Raw genomic sequence first — 14,119 nt, forward strand, 5'->3', positions numbered from 1 at the left:
GAAATGGGAGTTTTGCTGTTAATTTTGCTGCAAGTAGGATTGCATCATCATTTTCTAAATTAAAGCTGAGATGCTAATTTCTATGCCAATAGTAATTTCTGCAGTTGTGTGATGTGATAATGGAGTATGCACAGCCCTGGAAATGCAGGTTCTGAACATTAAAACCAGTGGGTCAAAGTGTTCCAAGATCTCTGAATCCAAATCGAGTTTCAGCGATGGGCTCAGTAGGTGCCACTAGAACAGTCACTATCCCTCTGCCTCAGTTTTCCAGCTGCAAAATGAAACAATCCTCTATCTTACTGGGCTGTTGGATAGATCACAGTAGATTTTCCAGTATTTTTACATGTGGGTTGTTCTAGGGTTATCCAAGGGTTGTCTAATCCTTAAATAACCCATGCCTCTGGGTTGAGAGACATGACAAGCCACAGTGTGCCCATGCTGCAGTCGGCATATTTAAAATGGTGGGTGGCACACATCTTGGAGCCCCACAGGTTAATTAATCCATGGTGGGTTATCATGACATAAGCAGGTATAGGGCTGGTTCTCACAATTATTACTGTCATGACTGTAGCAGAGTAATAGTGATGTAATAATCATGACATACTACAGCATGCTGATACTATGGAAGAATAAATACATATGAAACAAGGTTCTACTAAACATAAAAAAGGATTAGGAGATGTAGGGCATCCTAGGATGTGCACCAATGCTCCTCTGTTGAAGTTATCATTGCTTTGTTTGGTTTAGTTTGACCCTCTTCCTCTCGGGATTAATGTAGATCTTTGGATTAAGCATAAGATACTGTGTGTTTTTAAATATGGGAGGAGCTTCGTAGCCCTAATAACTTTGCGGGGTGGGGGTGGGAGTATTTAAAGGGGAGGGTGGGACATATAAGGATCCATTTAGTCCAGCATTCACAAGCAGGAAACAGGAACCCACAAGCAGGGTTCTGAAATAAATAAATATTCTGCAATAAAAAAACAGCGTTGTTTTGAAAATTAAATGTAGTTATATTAAAGAACATGGATAAGCTTCCAGTGCACTTCAGTGAAGCAGACAACTTACTTTTACATCCAAAGTGTGTTGAAGCTTGAAGCGCATCACTTCCTGCTCCTGCCGCTGCATAATGCACTGACATTCTGCAAACTGCATAGATGCCTGTGTGGGGGGACACTAGAGATTATTCATCTTTATGATGGAACTTTGATTGGCATAGTGTTAGTAATGCTAAAGGCACATAAAGAATTTCTTAGTATCCTGACAGAACATTTTGAGAAACCTGAGAACCATTGACCAGTTTGGGGATTTGATTCTCTGAGGCTATGGCAGCTAACACACTGGGGCCAGACTCAATGTGATGTGAGCAGCATGTTTGTTTAGACATCTCATGTTGGCTCCATCCACATACAGACTGGGTTCGCACATCACAATAATCCAGGGTTCCCAAGGTTTGTTGTCGGGTTATTTCTCTGGCTTATCAGGGGAGAGACAAGCCAGAGGTCTGGATTCACACATCACGCTAAACAAGCCACAGACCAAGCCAGGGGTCTGGATTTGCACATCATGCTAAACAAACCATGGATCAAAGGTTTGTGGTTTGTTTAGCTGCTCCCACTTGCAATGGGAGCGATTGGGCAGTGTACACAAACACGCCGCTCCTACATGATCCCCAGGTTTCAAAGGAACCCTGAATTACCATAATGTGCGAACCATCCTATTCAGTAGGTGTGGCAGTGGACTGTTCTTAATACTGAAAGGGTTGCACTGGTAAGGAGAGCTGAACTGTCCGCTTGTTACCTCCCCGTAGGCCATTTGTCATGTCCTACCACCTTCCCATATGGTTCATCAGGAACAGATCGGGACCACACAACTTCTTTTCAGAGGAGGAGGACCCTGTCACTGACCCTAACAATTACAGGGTTCAAGGAATGTCAGTAGATGACAACAAACCTCCCGCAACCACCACCCAGGGAGATAACCCACTTAGGGAAACTGCAGATCCACAGGACCTGATGCACCCTGACTGGTCCAGAACCTTCAGCTCCAAAACCTCCAAGATCATCCCCAGGAAGCAGCATGCCTAAGCAAAAGCCAAGAAGTGAAGGCGCAACACTTACCTTACAGACAAGACCTCCCATCCCTGAGCTCTACTTGAGAAGAGGAAACTGGACCCAATACATATTCCATATCAGGACTCTGTGACATGCCTGGAATGGAGGGGTGGAGCAGCAGGAGCAAGTATAAAGCTGCTCCGTTTGTGTTTAGCTGTTGCTAATGCAGCAATTTCTCCTGCTTGGCTCTTAGTGTCCCTTCGCTGGACAGCTTCCCTGTTGTCTTGGACACCTTAGGCCCTGACCTACTGGATAGCTCCTGAACAGGATGGGAATCTGAGCCAGGGCCCATCTACACCCAGCTTTTTACTCCGGGGCGAGTGCGAGTTGAGGTCCCTTGTAATAGATGACACAGTTGCAACTTTCCAGCCATCCATGGTTTTCACCCGGAAAATGCAGAGTTGTAAGGAGTAATTTTGCTGCGATGTCTTTCGTTTGCTACAGGTTTCCCCAGGCTTGTGAGCTGTCTGTTCCTTCCCCAAACTGACTTCGCATTTTGCGGTGGGTGTATTGTAGGTGCACGTAGTGCCTGCGTCACTCTGTGATGCCTCTTTACTTCCCCCATCCCTTCGCAGCTGCGCAGTGACAGAGGCACAGAGAAGGGTTTTCATCTATTTAATCACACTTTCACACATTTTTGCAGCTTCGTACCTTCTCAACGGTTGCTTTTGGACTCAGTACCCAAGGGCCGGGGGGGAGGTCTTGGGGGAGGAACAACATTGCTCCAGCCACCATTTTGGAGCGCTGGGTAGGCACGTACCACTCATGCTTGTCAGTGCAATCCATCACGAGAGTCTCAGGCTGGGGAACTGACAAACTGATGGTGTGGAAATGAAGAAGCACAAAACACCCACTTTTTACCTAAAAGGGGATGGAAAGACACAGCAGAGCCCCTCAAATACAAAACAGCCACTGAAGTGTCGCACCCCTATGCTCACGGGACTGCACAGCTGTGCATTTCAGTACAGCAGCAGCAGCAGCAGCAAAAAAAAAAGGCACAGCGAGTCTGTTAGGGAAGCACGCAGTACATTGCAAGTGTATCGCAGGGCATGCTGATTCGAAGCCACATTGCTGCGCAGTTGCGAGGGGGTGGGGGAGGGTCAAAGTGGTGCCATATAGATGGGGCCCCACACAGCAGTGATAGCAGGAACAGGACACCATCACCATGAGCATCTTTCTCCTAGCCCAGATCACTGCTGGTATTACAGCTGAGCTGGGGGAAAATGGAGTTGGAGCACCAACGGCAGGGTTCAACTCACCACGCCCTCAAGCATGCCCCATTTGATATTAAAAGCAGGCACCCTCCCTTGCTTTATACGTGAACAGAACAGACATCTGACAAACAAATGTGGCTGCCACTGTCATGTCTCTTTTGTCCCTTACTTAGAAGTAAAATATATCCTCAATGCAGCATCTTAGCAAGGTTGTTTAGAATACAAGTCAATGAAGTGGGTGAGCCTCTCTGGAGTTTAAATGGTCACGTCTAGGCAAGGAGGGCAGCTGCCAATATGTATACTTCTATAATTTTGTTAGGGATGTCGGAGAATTTCTCCACGAATCTCCGGGAGGCTGAATGCCAACACATTCGGCCCCCTGAAATTGGTGGGGAAATTCTCCACCCACCCCGGGATGGGACTTACCTCGTGCGAATGTCCCTCCCGGTGGCGGGTGCCGACGGCGGTTCGGTGGTGGCGGCGGCCGGTCTTCCGACCGGCTGCCACCACCGCCATTTCCAAGTAAAGTTAAAAAAAAAAAAGTGATAGGCTACGTAAAGATTTACGTAGCCTATCACTTTTTTTTTTTTACTTTACTTTTTTCTTTCGTGGCTGGAGAGGTGGGGCGCTCCCCCCCCCCCCGGCCAGAATTTCGGCGGGGAGGGATGGGGCGCCTCCCCTCCGGCCAGAATTTCGGCGGGGAGGGACGGGGCGCCTCCCCACCCGCCAAGAATTTTGGGGGGAGAAACGGAGCGCCTCCCCCCCCCGAAAAAAGCTGCGGGACCAGGTACGGGACTTTCGTCCATCCCTAAATTTTGTCAATGACCATTTTCCTTAAAGTTTTTGAGCTACAATTTATCCAAAGTGAATCAGTTTTAAGTTCCATTGATTTCATTAGGAGAATGTGAGCTTAACATTGGCTGGGTAATGCCCTATATGCAGATCTGCCTTTACTACCTCCACAAATCTGCCCTTTGCCTAATGGTAGGGCTAATACTGGGAGGGAGGGAGGGAGGGAGGGAGGGAGGAGTGGACTGAAGAAATGTACCTTATCCAGAGCTGCCTCCATGGTAGCAAGTTTTTCTTTCAAGCGTTTGTCCTGTGACTTTAGAATCTCCAGCTCTCCTGCCATTTTGTTGTTTAAAGAAGCCACACAGCTAAGTTCCTGGCTTAACTTATGCCTCTCCTCTTTCAGATAATGCTTCTCCTACATGGAAAAAGTGGAAAGAATAAAACAAAGCTATACGAAATCTCCAAAGAAATTAAACAAAAGGCAAATACAGCATTGGATTGTGATTTCAAAATCTGAACTTCTCAAAATAATTTGATGAAATTTGGTCAGATCGTGAACACTTGGGCAATGACTGCATTTCCATGAGATAATACATGGAAATTGTTCTGTATTTAGTGACTGTGTAGTAGTTTGGTAGGTTAAATATTGTAATTGGGCATGATAATTGGTTTTAATGCAGCATTTGATTCATCAAATTTACACAGGGAAATACAGGTTTAAAAACATCAAAATTCAAATATATGATTTTGGAATTTGCTGATTTCCCTGTAAAAATCATGGTTAACATTGACAAGCTGTCCTGTTTCAAGGTACCTATCTGCTTGACCCGTCTCCTCTCCTTTCTATACTTAAATGCATTACACACAATCCATGTAGCATGGTCATTCTGACCTGGTTCACATGTAATGCTAAACCACAATGAGCCATAGCAAGCCTCAAGCGTGTGCACTCCCCCCGCCCCCTTGCCTTCTCTGGTGTGACTATGAATAGGAGATCAGAAGCTTCCACTTGTTTTAGATTAACCACACTTTAGCGTCACGTCCAAACCTTAAATTGTGGTGAATCTTAACTATGGTTAGTAAAAACAAGCCAGCTTCATTAAACTATGATTTGAAGTTCACTTCTTTCCACTAACCATAGTAAAGATTAACCACTTTTGTCTGGGTTTGGATAACTCAGTAAGGTGTGATTAGTCTCGAACAGAAGTGAAAGCTTCCAAATTCCTTTTAGTGGCTGCATCAGTTTGCGTTATGTCCGAACTAGCCCACTGTCTTAGCAAATGCTGCTATACTAGCTTGGAGAGGACAGTAATTTGAGGGCTCTTTTAATAAATATAAGGGCCCACTCTACATATTCTTCAGAGGGATTTATGAAAGGAAGGTTTAAGAAACATAACCATCAACATGAGCTGAGTAAGTGATTCTTCTCAAGAAGAATCTATGCTAGTGCAACATATAACTGGTGCATTACATATTTATACCAATAACCCTCTTTCTAGTATGACCTTGAAGTGTTAGAATTTAGCCTGGGCATTCTACTGTCTAAGTTAAGTATTTTAGCAGTTTTGACCTTAGTTGCATTGTTCATTGCTTCCTCCAAGAACTTAATCTTGCTCTGCAAAGCATCTATTTGTCCTCGTTTGGCTGTGATTTGCTTCTGCATCCCCATTGCAACTTTCATTGCTATAAAAGAGAGGATTTTCAATGTGTTAGTGGCATCTTGCTTGGACAACAGAGTTTAATTTAAGATTTGTACGTGCGTATCAGGCTGCCAGTATGGAAAGGTAGTGTAGAATATAGATTTAAGCTTATTCAGCATGGAAGCTAAATACTGGAATTGACTCATAGGCCCAGAATAAGTTCCACTGCTGGGTCCCCTTGGTAAATAAGCCCTCCTATACTACATATCTATCATAATTTAATAACCGTTAAACCGTAGTGGCTTTCCCCCAAAGAATCCTGGGAATAATTTGCTATTAAAAATCCCACCCACCCTACCCCAGAACTATAATTCCCAGCTTTCCTGGGAGAAAGGGAGAGTTCAAAACATCAAATGAAGAAATAAACAGGTTTACAAATTCCACCCTTTCTAAAAGAAAAAAAATTCTACAAAAAAATAACACTTCCACAATTACCATGGCCATCGGACCCCTCCATAGTTTTTAAAGTGGCCCTGGTTTGCTCCAGTTCAATTTGAGCGGACTTCAGTTGTACTTTCAGTTTGCTCATGGTAGCTTCCATCTCTTCACTTTTCTCTCGGTAATCAGTTTTTAGAGCTTCAGATTCCTCTGCAAAGTACCAGAGTCAGAATGAAGTCACACGTCATGTATTGCTGAATGCACGTGAATGAAATTAACATGAAATCGATACACTTATTGCAAGGACCAGTTGGGGATGGAGCCATATTTAAAGTTTAGAGATGGAGAGATGAGGCAGGGCAGTATCAGGTGTAAGGCAGGGCAGACAGGTAGGAGGCAAGGAGAGAGACAGGGCTTGGCATAGACATTTGGGGCATGAAGCAGGCCACAGAAAAGATTCACTGGTGTTCAAAGATGAACACAACAATCTTTTAACAGAGAGGGAAAAGATAAGCCCCTAGCTAGCAGACATCAACTTAACTCATACATAAACTGTCAGAACAAACTAAATAGATGGAATGTTCAGCTAACCACAGAAACGTCCTGCTAGCTTGCAATATATGCAAACATGTATTTAAGCATATACACACAACCCACATACTGTTGCAACTCCAACAAAAACAAGGTGTGCGCTCTCCAGAGACTTTGAAAAGCCAGTGATAGATGAACCAATGATCTGTCTCAGCATAAGACAGCTTCATATGAAGACTTTGTTTAGAGGCAAATATGTGAAGACCTGGACTCAGCACAGCTGACAGTCTCTTGGTTGCCCTGGGCACATTGGCCCCAGCTTCCCAGTTGCCCCTGCAAAAGGAAGCTGGCAGAGGCTTCTGAAAGATCTGCAGGAGCACCCCACAGAAAAATCTGTCTCTCAAGAATTGCTTCTATATCCTTGGACCACTGGGGCTGTGGCATCTACTCCTCCTCCTTCTCACCACCATCATTGCCTGGGCCAGAGTAAGAGGCAGGTGAACAAGGAGGTTGCAATGGGGAAGAGGAGGGGCAATCTTGTGATTGCACCCCTGCTGGAGTGCCAACCATGCCTACCCTTGATGCCAGCCCTGCCACCAAACATGCCTCCCTTGATGACGGAACACAGGTGCCACCAGCAGGTGGGCAACTGCCACTGACAGGTAGGTAAGTGGTCCTTCAAAGGTCCTGGCCCCAAACCTTTTAGGGCTTTATAGGTAGTAGCCAGCACCTTGAATTGGGCCCAGTACATACAGCAAAGGTCCCAAAGAGAAACATATAGCGCAGCCCCCCCCCCAACCTGCTGCCCTCCAGATACTTTGGACTACAGCTCCCATAATACCATAACCATTGGCCATGCTGGCTGGAACTGATGGGAGTTGTAGTCCAAAACATCTGGAGGACTCCGGGTTGGGCAGGCTGATATAGAGAAAAAAGAGAAGATGATATGGAAGAGTAAGACCATACAAAGTGGCTGAAGAGTGAAGACCAACAGAAAGATGAAGCCAATGAATATCTAATCTGACACTCCGTACCTGCAAGTGTAGTGAGCTCAATGTGACTGGTTTTTATTTCGGTCATGAGCTCTTCTCTTTCCAGTTTCATCTCTTTCAGTGCTCGGAGCCTTTCGGAGCTTGTGTTCATCAGTTTCACCCTCTCCAGTTCCAGCTCACTCAGGCTGGCCTCCAATTCACGAATCTGGCTGTCTTTCTTGTCCTGCAAAATCTAGATAAAATGGGTCATTTTCACTTATGCTCCTTGGTTGCAATATTTTACTGCAGAAAGAAACGAGGTAGTCTTGCAAAAATTTACTAGCCCACAAACCATTTCAATAGCCCACCTGCCACTGCATAGCCATGTTAAGGCATTTGTGGCCTAAATGGAAAAAACACACACCACTCTGCCCAAAGTCTGCAAAACATCCCCATACCTGGTCACCTGGAAAGCAGTTCTTACTTGCCACAGGTGACTGGCTATTTCCAGGCATGAGAACAGAATGGGAAAAGACAGACTGCTTTAAGGGCAGTGTGATGACAGCATATCCTTTGCCCAGATGACAGGTTGCTCAGGACTAAGGAGATAGCTCAGAGTTAGAGTCTTTGTAGGGCCAGGTGGTACCCCATTGTCTCCTTGCATCACCTGGCAGCTGCTGAGCTAGTAGTTCCTCTGGCCATCTGTCCAAGTGCAGCTCCTCCTGGAAATCTGCCACAGTGGTGCAGAACGTAAGATGCCTTGCCCTGGCTGCAAAAGTCCCTGATTTAAGTTCCGTGACACCTTACAGATTAAAATATTGCTCTTCTGATCTTTTCCCCCTGACCCTAAGAATCTATGACCAAAAGCAAAGCGTTTTTCTTTTTAAATGATTCATGGTTCCTACCCCTGGACACAGTGGAATATACACACCTTCAGTTCTTGGAGCTCCAGTTTCTTGTCACTGACTTCTTTCAAAAGCTGAGATTTTTCCATCTCCATTGCGCCAGCTGTTCGGCTGTGCTGGCCTACAATCTGTGTCATGTTCTCGATTTGCTTCCGTAGGATGTCAATCACCTTCTCTTTCTCCATCAGCTGTAGCTTCAGGGATTCGCACTCTGACTGCACGCTCCGCAGGTGATCGCCTTCACTCTTCAGTTGCTGGAGTTCCTGCAATTTGCCATCCACCCGCCCACGGAGCTTCTGGATTTCCTCGTTGGTTGACTCAATCACTCTTTCCTTCTCTTGCAAGCATGACGTCAGCTCAGCCACTTGCTTCTCACTGGCCTCTAAGCATATCTTCTTTTCCGTCAGCTCTTCGACAACTTTACGAAGCATGTCTCTGGTCGACTCTTGCTGGGCAGTCATGGAGGCCACCTTCTCTATGCTTTCATTCTTCTCTCTAATTGCAGACATCTGAAAAAAAGAATGTTATCTGCCAACTGCTTTTACCCTATCAGGGAGGTTGCTACATATTTAAGCAGGGGCTATTTTGAGCTGGGGAGCATGTGGGGCCAAGTCAGTATTCATCCCCCCTTTCCAAGAGCCTCAGATCAGAGGGGTGGGCTTGATGCTTTTATCCTCCAATTAACCCTTCACCTGGGCAACTAGGAATTTGCTGGACTTCCTAGCCACTCTCACTGCCCGTTGTTGTTGTTATCTTATACCTAGCCAGCTCATCCCTTACACAACTTGCATGGCAAGTTATGCATGTCTAGTAGCCTTTCCTGGTCCTCTGTGGCAAAACAAGATCCTGGACCAAGACCTCATTTAAACTCTTGCAATCCTGCTAGTTGGGTGCAGCCAGCCACAGGTTCCCCCTTCATGGATCACTGCCTTGTTGTGGTGAAGGGGCTTGCGTAACTCAGTGAAGCCATAAGCTATGCCGTGCAGGGCCACCCAAGACGGACAGGTCATGGCAGAGAGTTCTGACAAAATGTGGTCCACTGGAGAAGGAAATGGCAACCCACTCCAGTATTCTTGCCAAGAAAACCCCATGGAACGTATCACAAGGCTAAAAGAGATGACGCCGGAAGATGAGCCCCTCAGGTCGGAAGGTGTCCAATATGCTACTGGGGAAGAGCAGAGGGTATTTCCAAGTAGCGCCAGAAAGAGTGAAGCGGCTGGGCCAAACCCGAAAGGACACTCAGCTGTGGATGTGTCTGGTGGTGAAAAGAAAATCCGATGCTGTAAAGAACAATATTGTTTAGGAACCTGGAATGTCAGATCAATGAATCAAGGTAAGCTGGAGGTGGTCAAACATGAGATGGCAAGATTGAACATCGACATCTTGGGAATCAGCGAACTAAAATGGACAGGCATGGGCGAATTTAATTCAGGTGACCATCATATCTACTATTGTGGGCAAGAATCCCTTAGAAGAAATGGAGTAGCGCTCATAGTCAACAAAAGGGTGGGAAAAGCAGTACTGGGGTACAATCTTAAAAATGATAGAATGATCTCAGTACGAATCCAAGGCAAACCATTCAACATCACAGTAATTCAAGTCTATGCCCCAACCACTGAGGCCGAAGAAGCTGAGGTTGATCGGTTCTATGAAGACCTACAACACCTTCTAGAACTAACACCAAAAAAAGATGTCCTCTTCATCATAGGGGATTGGAATGCTAAAGTAGGAAGTCAAGAAATCACCGGGATAACAGGCAGGCATGGCCTTGGTGTACAAAATGAAGCAGGACAAAAGCTAATAGAGTTTTGCCAAGAGAACATGCTGATCATAGCAAACACTCTTTTCCAACAGCACAAGAGGCGACTCTACACATGGACGTCACCAGATGGTCAATATCGAAATCAGATTGATTATGTCCTTTGCAGCCAAAGATGGAGAAGCTCCATACAGTCAGTCAAAACAAGACCTGGAGCTGACTGTGGCTCAGATCATGAGCTGCTTCTTGCAAAATTTCGGCTTAAATTGAAGAACGTCGGGAAAACCACTAAACCGTTCAGGTATGACCTAAATCATATCCCTGATGAATATACAGTGGAGGTGAGGAATAGATTTCAGGGATTAGACCTGATAGACAGAGTGCCTGAGGAACTATGGACGGAGGTCCGTAACATTGTTCAGGAGGCAGCAACGAAATCCGTCCCAAAGAAAAAGAAATGCAAGAAAGCCAAGGGGCTGTCTGATGAGGCTTTACAAGTAGCTGAGGAAAGAAGGGAAGCGAAAAGCAAGGGAGAAAGGGGAAGATATACCCAACTGAATGCAGAGTTCCAGAGAATAGCAAGGAGAGACAAGAAGGCCTTCTTAAATGAACAATGCAAAGAAATCGAGGAAAACAACAGAATGGGAAAGACTAGAGATCTCTTCAAGAAAATTGGAGATCTCAAGGGAACGTTTTGTGCAAAGACGGGCATGATAAAGGACAAAGAAGGCAGGGACCTAACAGAAGCAGATGAGATTAAGAAGAGGTGGCAAGAATACACAGAAGAACTATACAGGAAAGATCTGAATGTCCCTGATAGCCATGATAGTGCGGTCACTGAACTTGAGCCGGACATCCTAGAGAGTGAAGTCAAGTGGGCATTAGGAAGCATTAGTAACAACAAAGCTAGCGGAGATGACAGTATTCCAGCTGAGCTATTTAAAATCCTAAAAGATGATGCTGTTAAAGTGCTGCATTCAATATGCCAACAAATCTGGAACACTCAACAGTGGCCACAAGACTGGAAAAGGTCAGTTTACATTCCAATTCCAAAGAAGGGCAACGCCAAAGAGTGTTCAAACTACCGCACAATTGCGCTCATTTCACATGCCAGCAAGGTGATGCTCAAAATCCTACAAGCTAGGCTTCAGCAGTATGCGAACCGAGAACTACCGGAAGTACAAGCTGGGTTTAGAAGAGGCAGAGGAACTAGAGATCAAATCGCCAACATTCGCTGCATCATGGAGAAAGCAAGAGAATTCCAGAAAAACGTCTATTTCTGCTTCATTGACTACGCTAAAGCCTTTGATTGTGTGGATCACAACAAACTGTGGCAAATTCTTAAAGTGATGGGAGTACCAGACCACCTTACCTGTCTGCTGAGAAACCTGTACGAGGGTCAAGAAGCAACAGTAAGAACCAGACATGGAACAACCGATTGGTTCAAAATTGGGAAAGGAGTACGACAAGGCTGCATATTGTCACCCTGCTTATTTAACTTATATGCAGAGTACATCATGAGAAATGCCGGGTTGGATGAATCACAGGTCGGAATTAAGATTGCCGGGAGAATTATCAACAACCTCCGATATGCAGACGATACCACCCTAATGGCAGAAAGCGAAGAGGATCTCAAGAGCCTCTTGTTGAGGGTGAAAGAGGAGAGTGCAAAAGCTGGTTTGAAACTCAACATTAAAAAAACTAAGATCATGGCATCTGGCCCTATCACTTCCTGGCATACAGAAGGGGAAGAAATGGAAGCAGTGACAGATTTTACTTTCTTGGGCTCCAAGATCACCACAGACGGTGACTGTAGCCATGAAATTAAAAGACGCTTGCTCCTTGGGAGGAAAGCTATGGCAAACCTAGACAGCATAGTAAGAAGCAGAGACATCACCTTGCCAACAAAGGTCCGTCTAATCAAAGCTATGGTTTTCCCAGTAGTAATGTATGGCTGTGAGAGCTGGACTATAAGGAAGGCTGAGCGCCGAAGAATTGATGCTTTCGAACTGTGGTGCTGGAGAAGACTCTTACGAGTCCCCTGGACTGCAAGGAGGTCAAATCAGTCCATCCTAAAGGAAATCAACCCTGACTGCTCATTGGAAGGACAGATAATGAAGCTGAAGCTCCAATATTTTGGCCACCTAATGCGAAGAGAAAACTCCCTGGAAAAGACCCTGATGCTGGGAAAGACTGAAGGCAAAAGGAGAAGGGGACGGCAGAGGATGAGATGGCTAGATAGCATCACGGATGCAATGAATATGAACTTGAGCACGCTCCGGGAGAGAGCGCAGGACAGGAAGGCCTGGCGTGCTATGGTCCATGGGGTCACGAAGAGTCGGACACGACTGAATGACTGAACAACAACAACAACAAGCCACAGGTTCTCTTTGCTTTCTACCTCCACAGCACTTCTCAGTACCTATCCAGTTGTCTGCTTTGAGTCAACCCCTGTCCCCGAACAGAGCTCCCAGGGCTCTTGATCCCACTGTCACAGCTTTGGTTTTAAACATGGAAGTTGTGGCAGATCAGGCATATCTCTCTTATTTGCATCATGTAACCCCTGCTGGCCAATTAGAAAATTCTATAATCAAATGCCTCCAAGAGAATTCTGGAATTATAAATGAGATTCCAATGGCTAATGCGAAAAAGCTTGGCCTCCTGACCCAAGAGTAATAAAGGTGTCTCATCTCTGAGGTTTGCCAGATAAGAAAGAGCAGTGTCAGGCCATTGCAGATCGATACTTAGCACCCTTTACTAATAAGAAAGGAATCCAGATAAGGATGTGCCAATGTTAAATTTATAGTTATGTCTTCTACTTAGCATTGTTAAAGAGGGTACTATAAAACAATTAACTACATAACAAGGCCAGGTGGGTCATCAGAGAAGTAACCAGAACGCTAATCCCAGATCATAAATACAACAGATATGAAATAAGAAAACAAGCTCACAAGACAGGATAAATATCAAGGAAATATTGTTGTGTTACAAACATACCAGTAACATGTCAAGGAAGGCTAAAATGTTTGTATAAGTATGTTGTGATGCTCATTTATCTTGATAAGAAGCGTAGTAATTCAATAAGCTTATTTAGAAATATGAAGATCTCAGGTAAAAGTGCATCTTTGGAATTCTTAGATAAGTAACATAAATAGTAGTAAAAATAGCTTGAACATATTTTTTAGCATTCAAAAAGTATATAAAAGACACACAGAACATGCAACAGGGGAAGCTATCCTCTTGGATCAGCTTCCCTGACACATTGCCTGTAAAATCAGCCTGGTAAACTTGATAGTGATTATGACTGAGAACTAGCAATTGTACTTGACTCTGCTTAGAACGATGTTGAATGTTTCATATGTTTGAATTTAGACATGCATGAGCTTTTGTATTTAGTACTGTTATACAAATACTTTTGTAGTAAAAAGACAAAAAGACAAATCTTGCCTGAGAAAATGTTTCTTAAAAATAGAATTTTGTATCACCTGTATCGCGAGTTAAGTATTATGCTTGCTCTACGATGGTATCTGGTTTTGGGAGGCCTTTAAATATGTGCGGTTAATCAGGTAGCCCAGAGTTGCCTACATACTGGTAACATATTTTGAAAGAACCTCTGAACCAGGGCATATGCCAGAAAAGGGAGGAGAGAAAGCCTGCCATTGACACTAATATAAGCCCCACTGGATCAGACCAAAAGCCAATCTAGTCCGTCATTCTGTTCCTCTAGTGGTCAGACAGATACCCATGGGAAGCCCACA

The 14,119-nt window shown here is 44.8% G+C and overlaps 1 protein-coding gene across 5 annotated transcripts in view; it reads right to left on the reverse strand.

Annotated features, from left to right (window-relative positions):
• Positions 1-14,119, reverse strand: part of CCDC158 (coiled-coil domain containing 158) — a 64,370-nt gene that overhangs the window by 18,721 nt on the left and 31,530 nt on the right. For all 5 annotated transcript variants that reach the window (XM_084855404.1, XM_084855401.1, XM_084855403.1 and 2 more), the window contains exons 12-17: positions 8,629-9,111; positions 7,761-7,950; positions 6,253-6,405; positions 5,688-5,800; positions 4,374-4,532; positions 1,066-1,158 (exon numbers count right to left, since the gene is read on the reverse strand). In XM_084855404.1, coding sequence (XP_084711530.1) covers positions 1,066-1,158; positions 4,374-4,532; positions 5,688-5,800; positions 6,253-6,405; positions 7,761-7,950; positions 8,629-9,111 — 1,191 coding nt within the window. The remainder of the gene's footprint in view (positions 1-1,065; positions 1,159-4,373; positions 4,533-5,687; positions 5,801-6,252; positions 6,406-7,760; positions 7,951-8,628; positions 9,112-14,119) is intronic.

This window comes from Heloderma suspectum, chromosome 5 (assembly GCF_057233095.1).
Source record: "Heloderma suspectum isolate Gila_16-S chromosome 5, 16-S_ref, whole genome shotgun sequence".
Taxonomy (NCBI): domain Eukaryota; kingdom Metazoa; phylum Chordata; class Lepidosauria; order Squamata; family Helodermatidae; genus Heloderma; species Heloderma suspectum.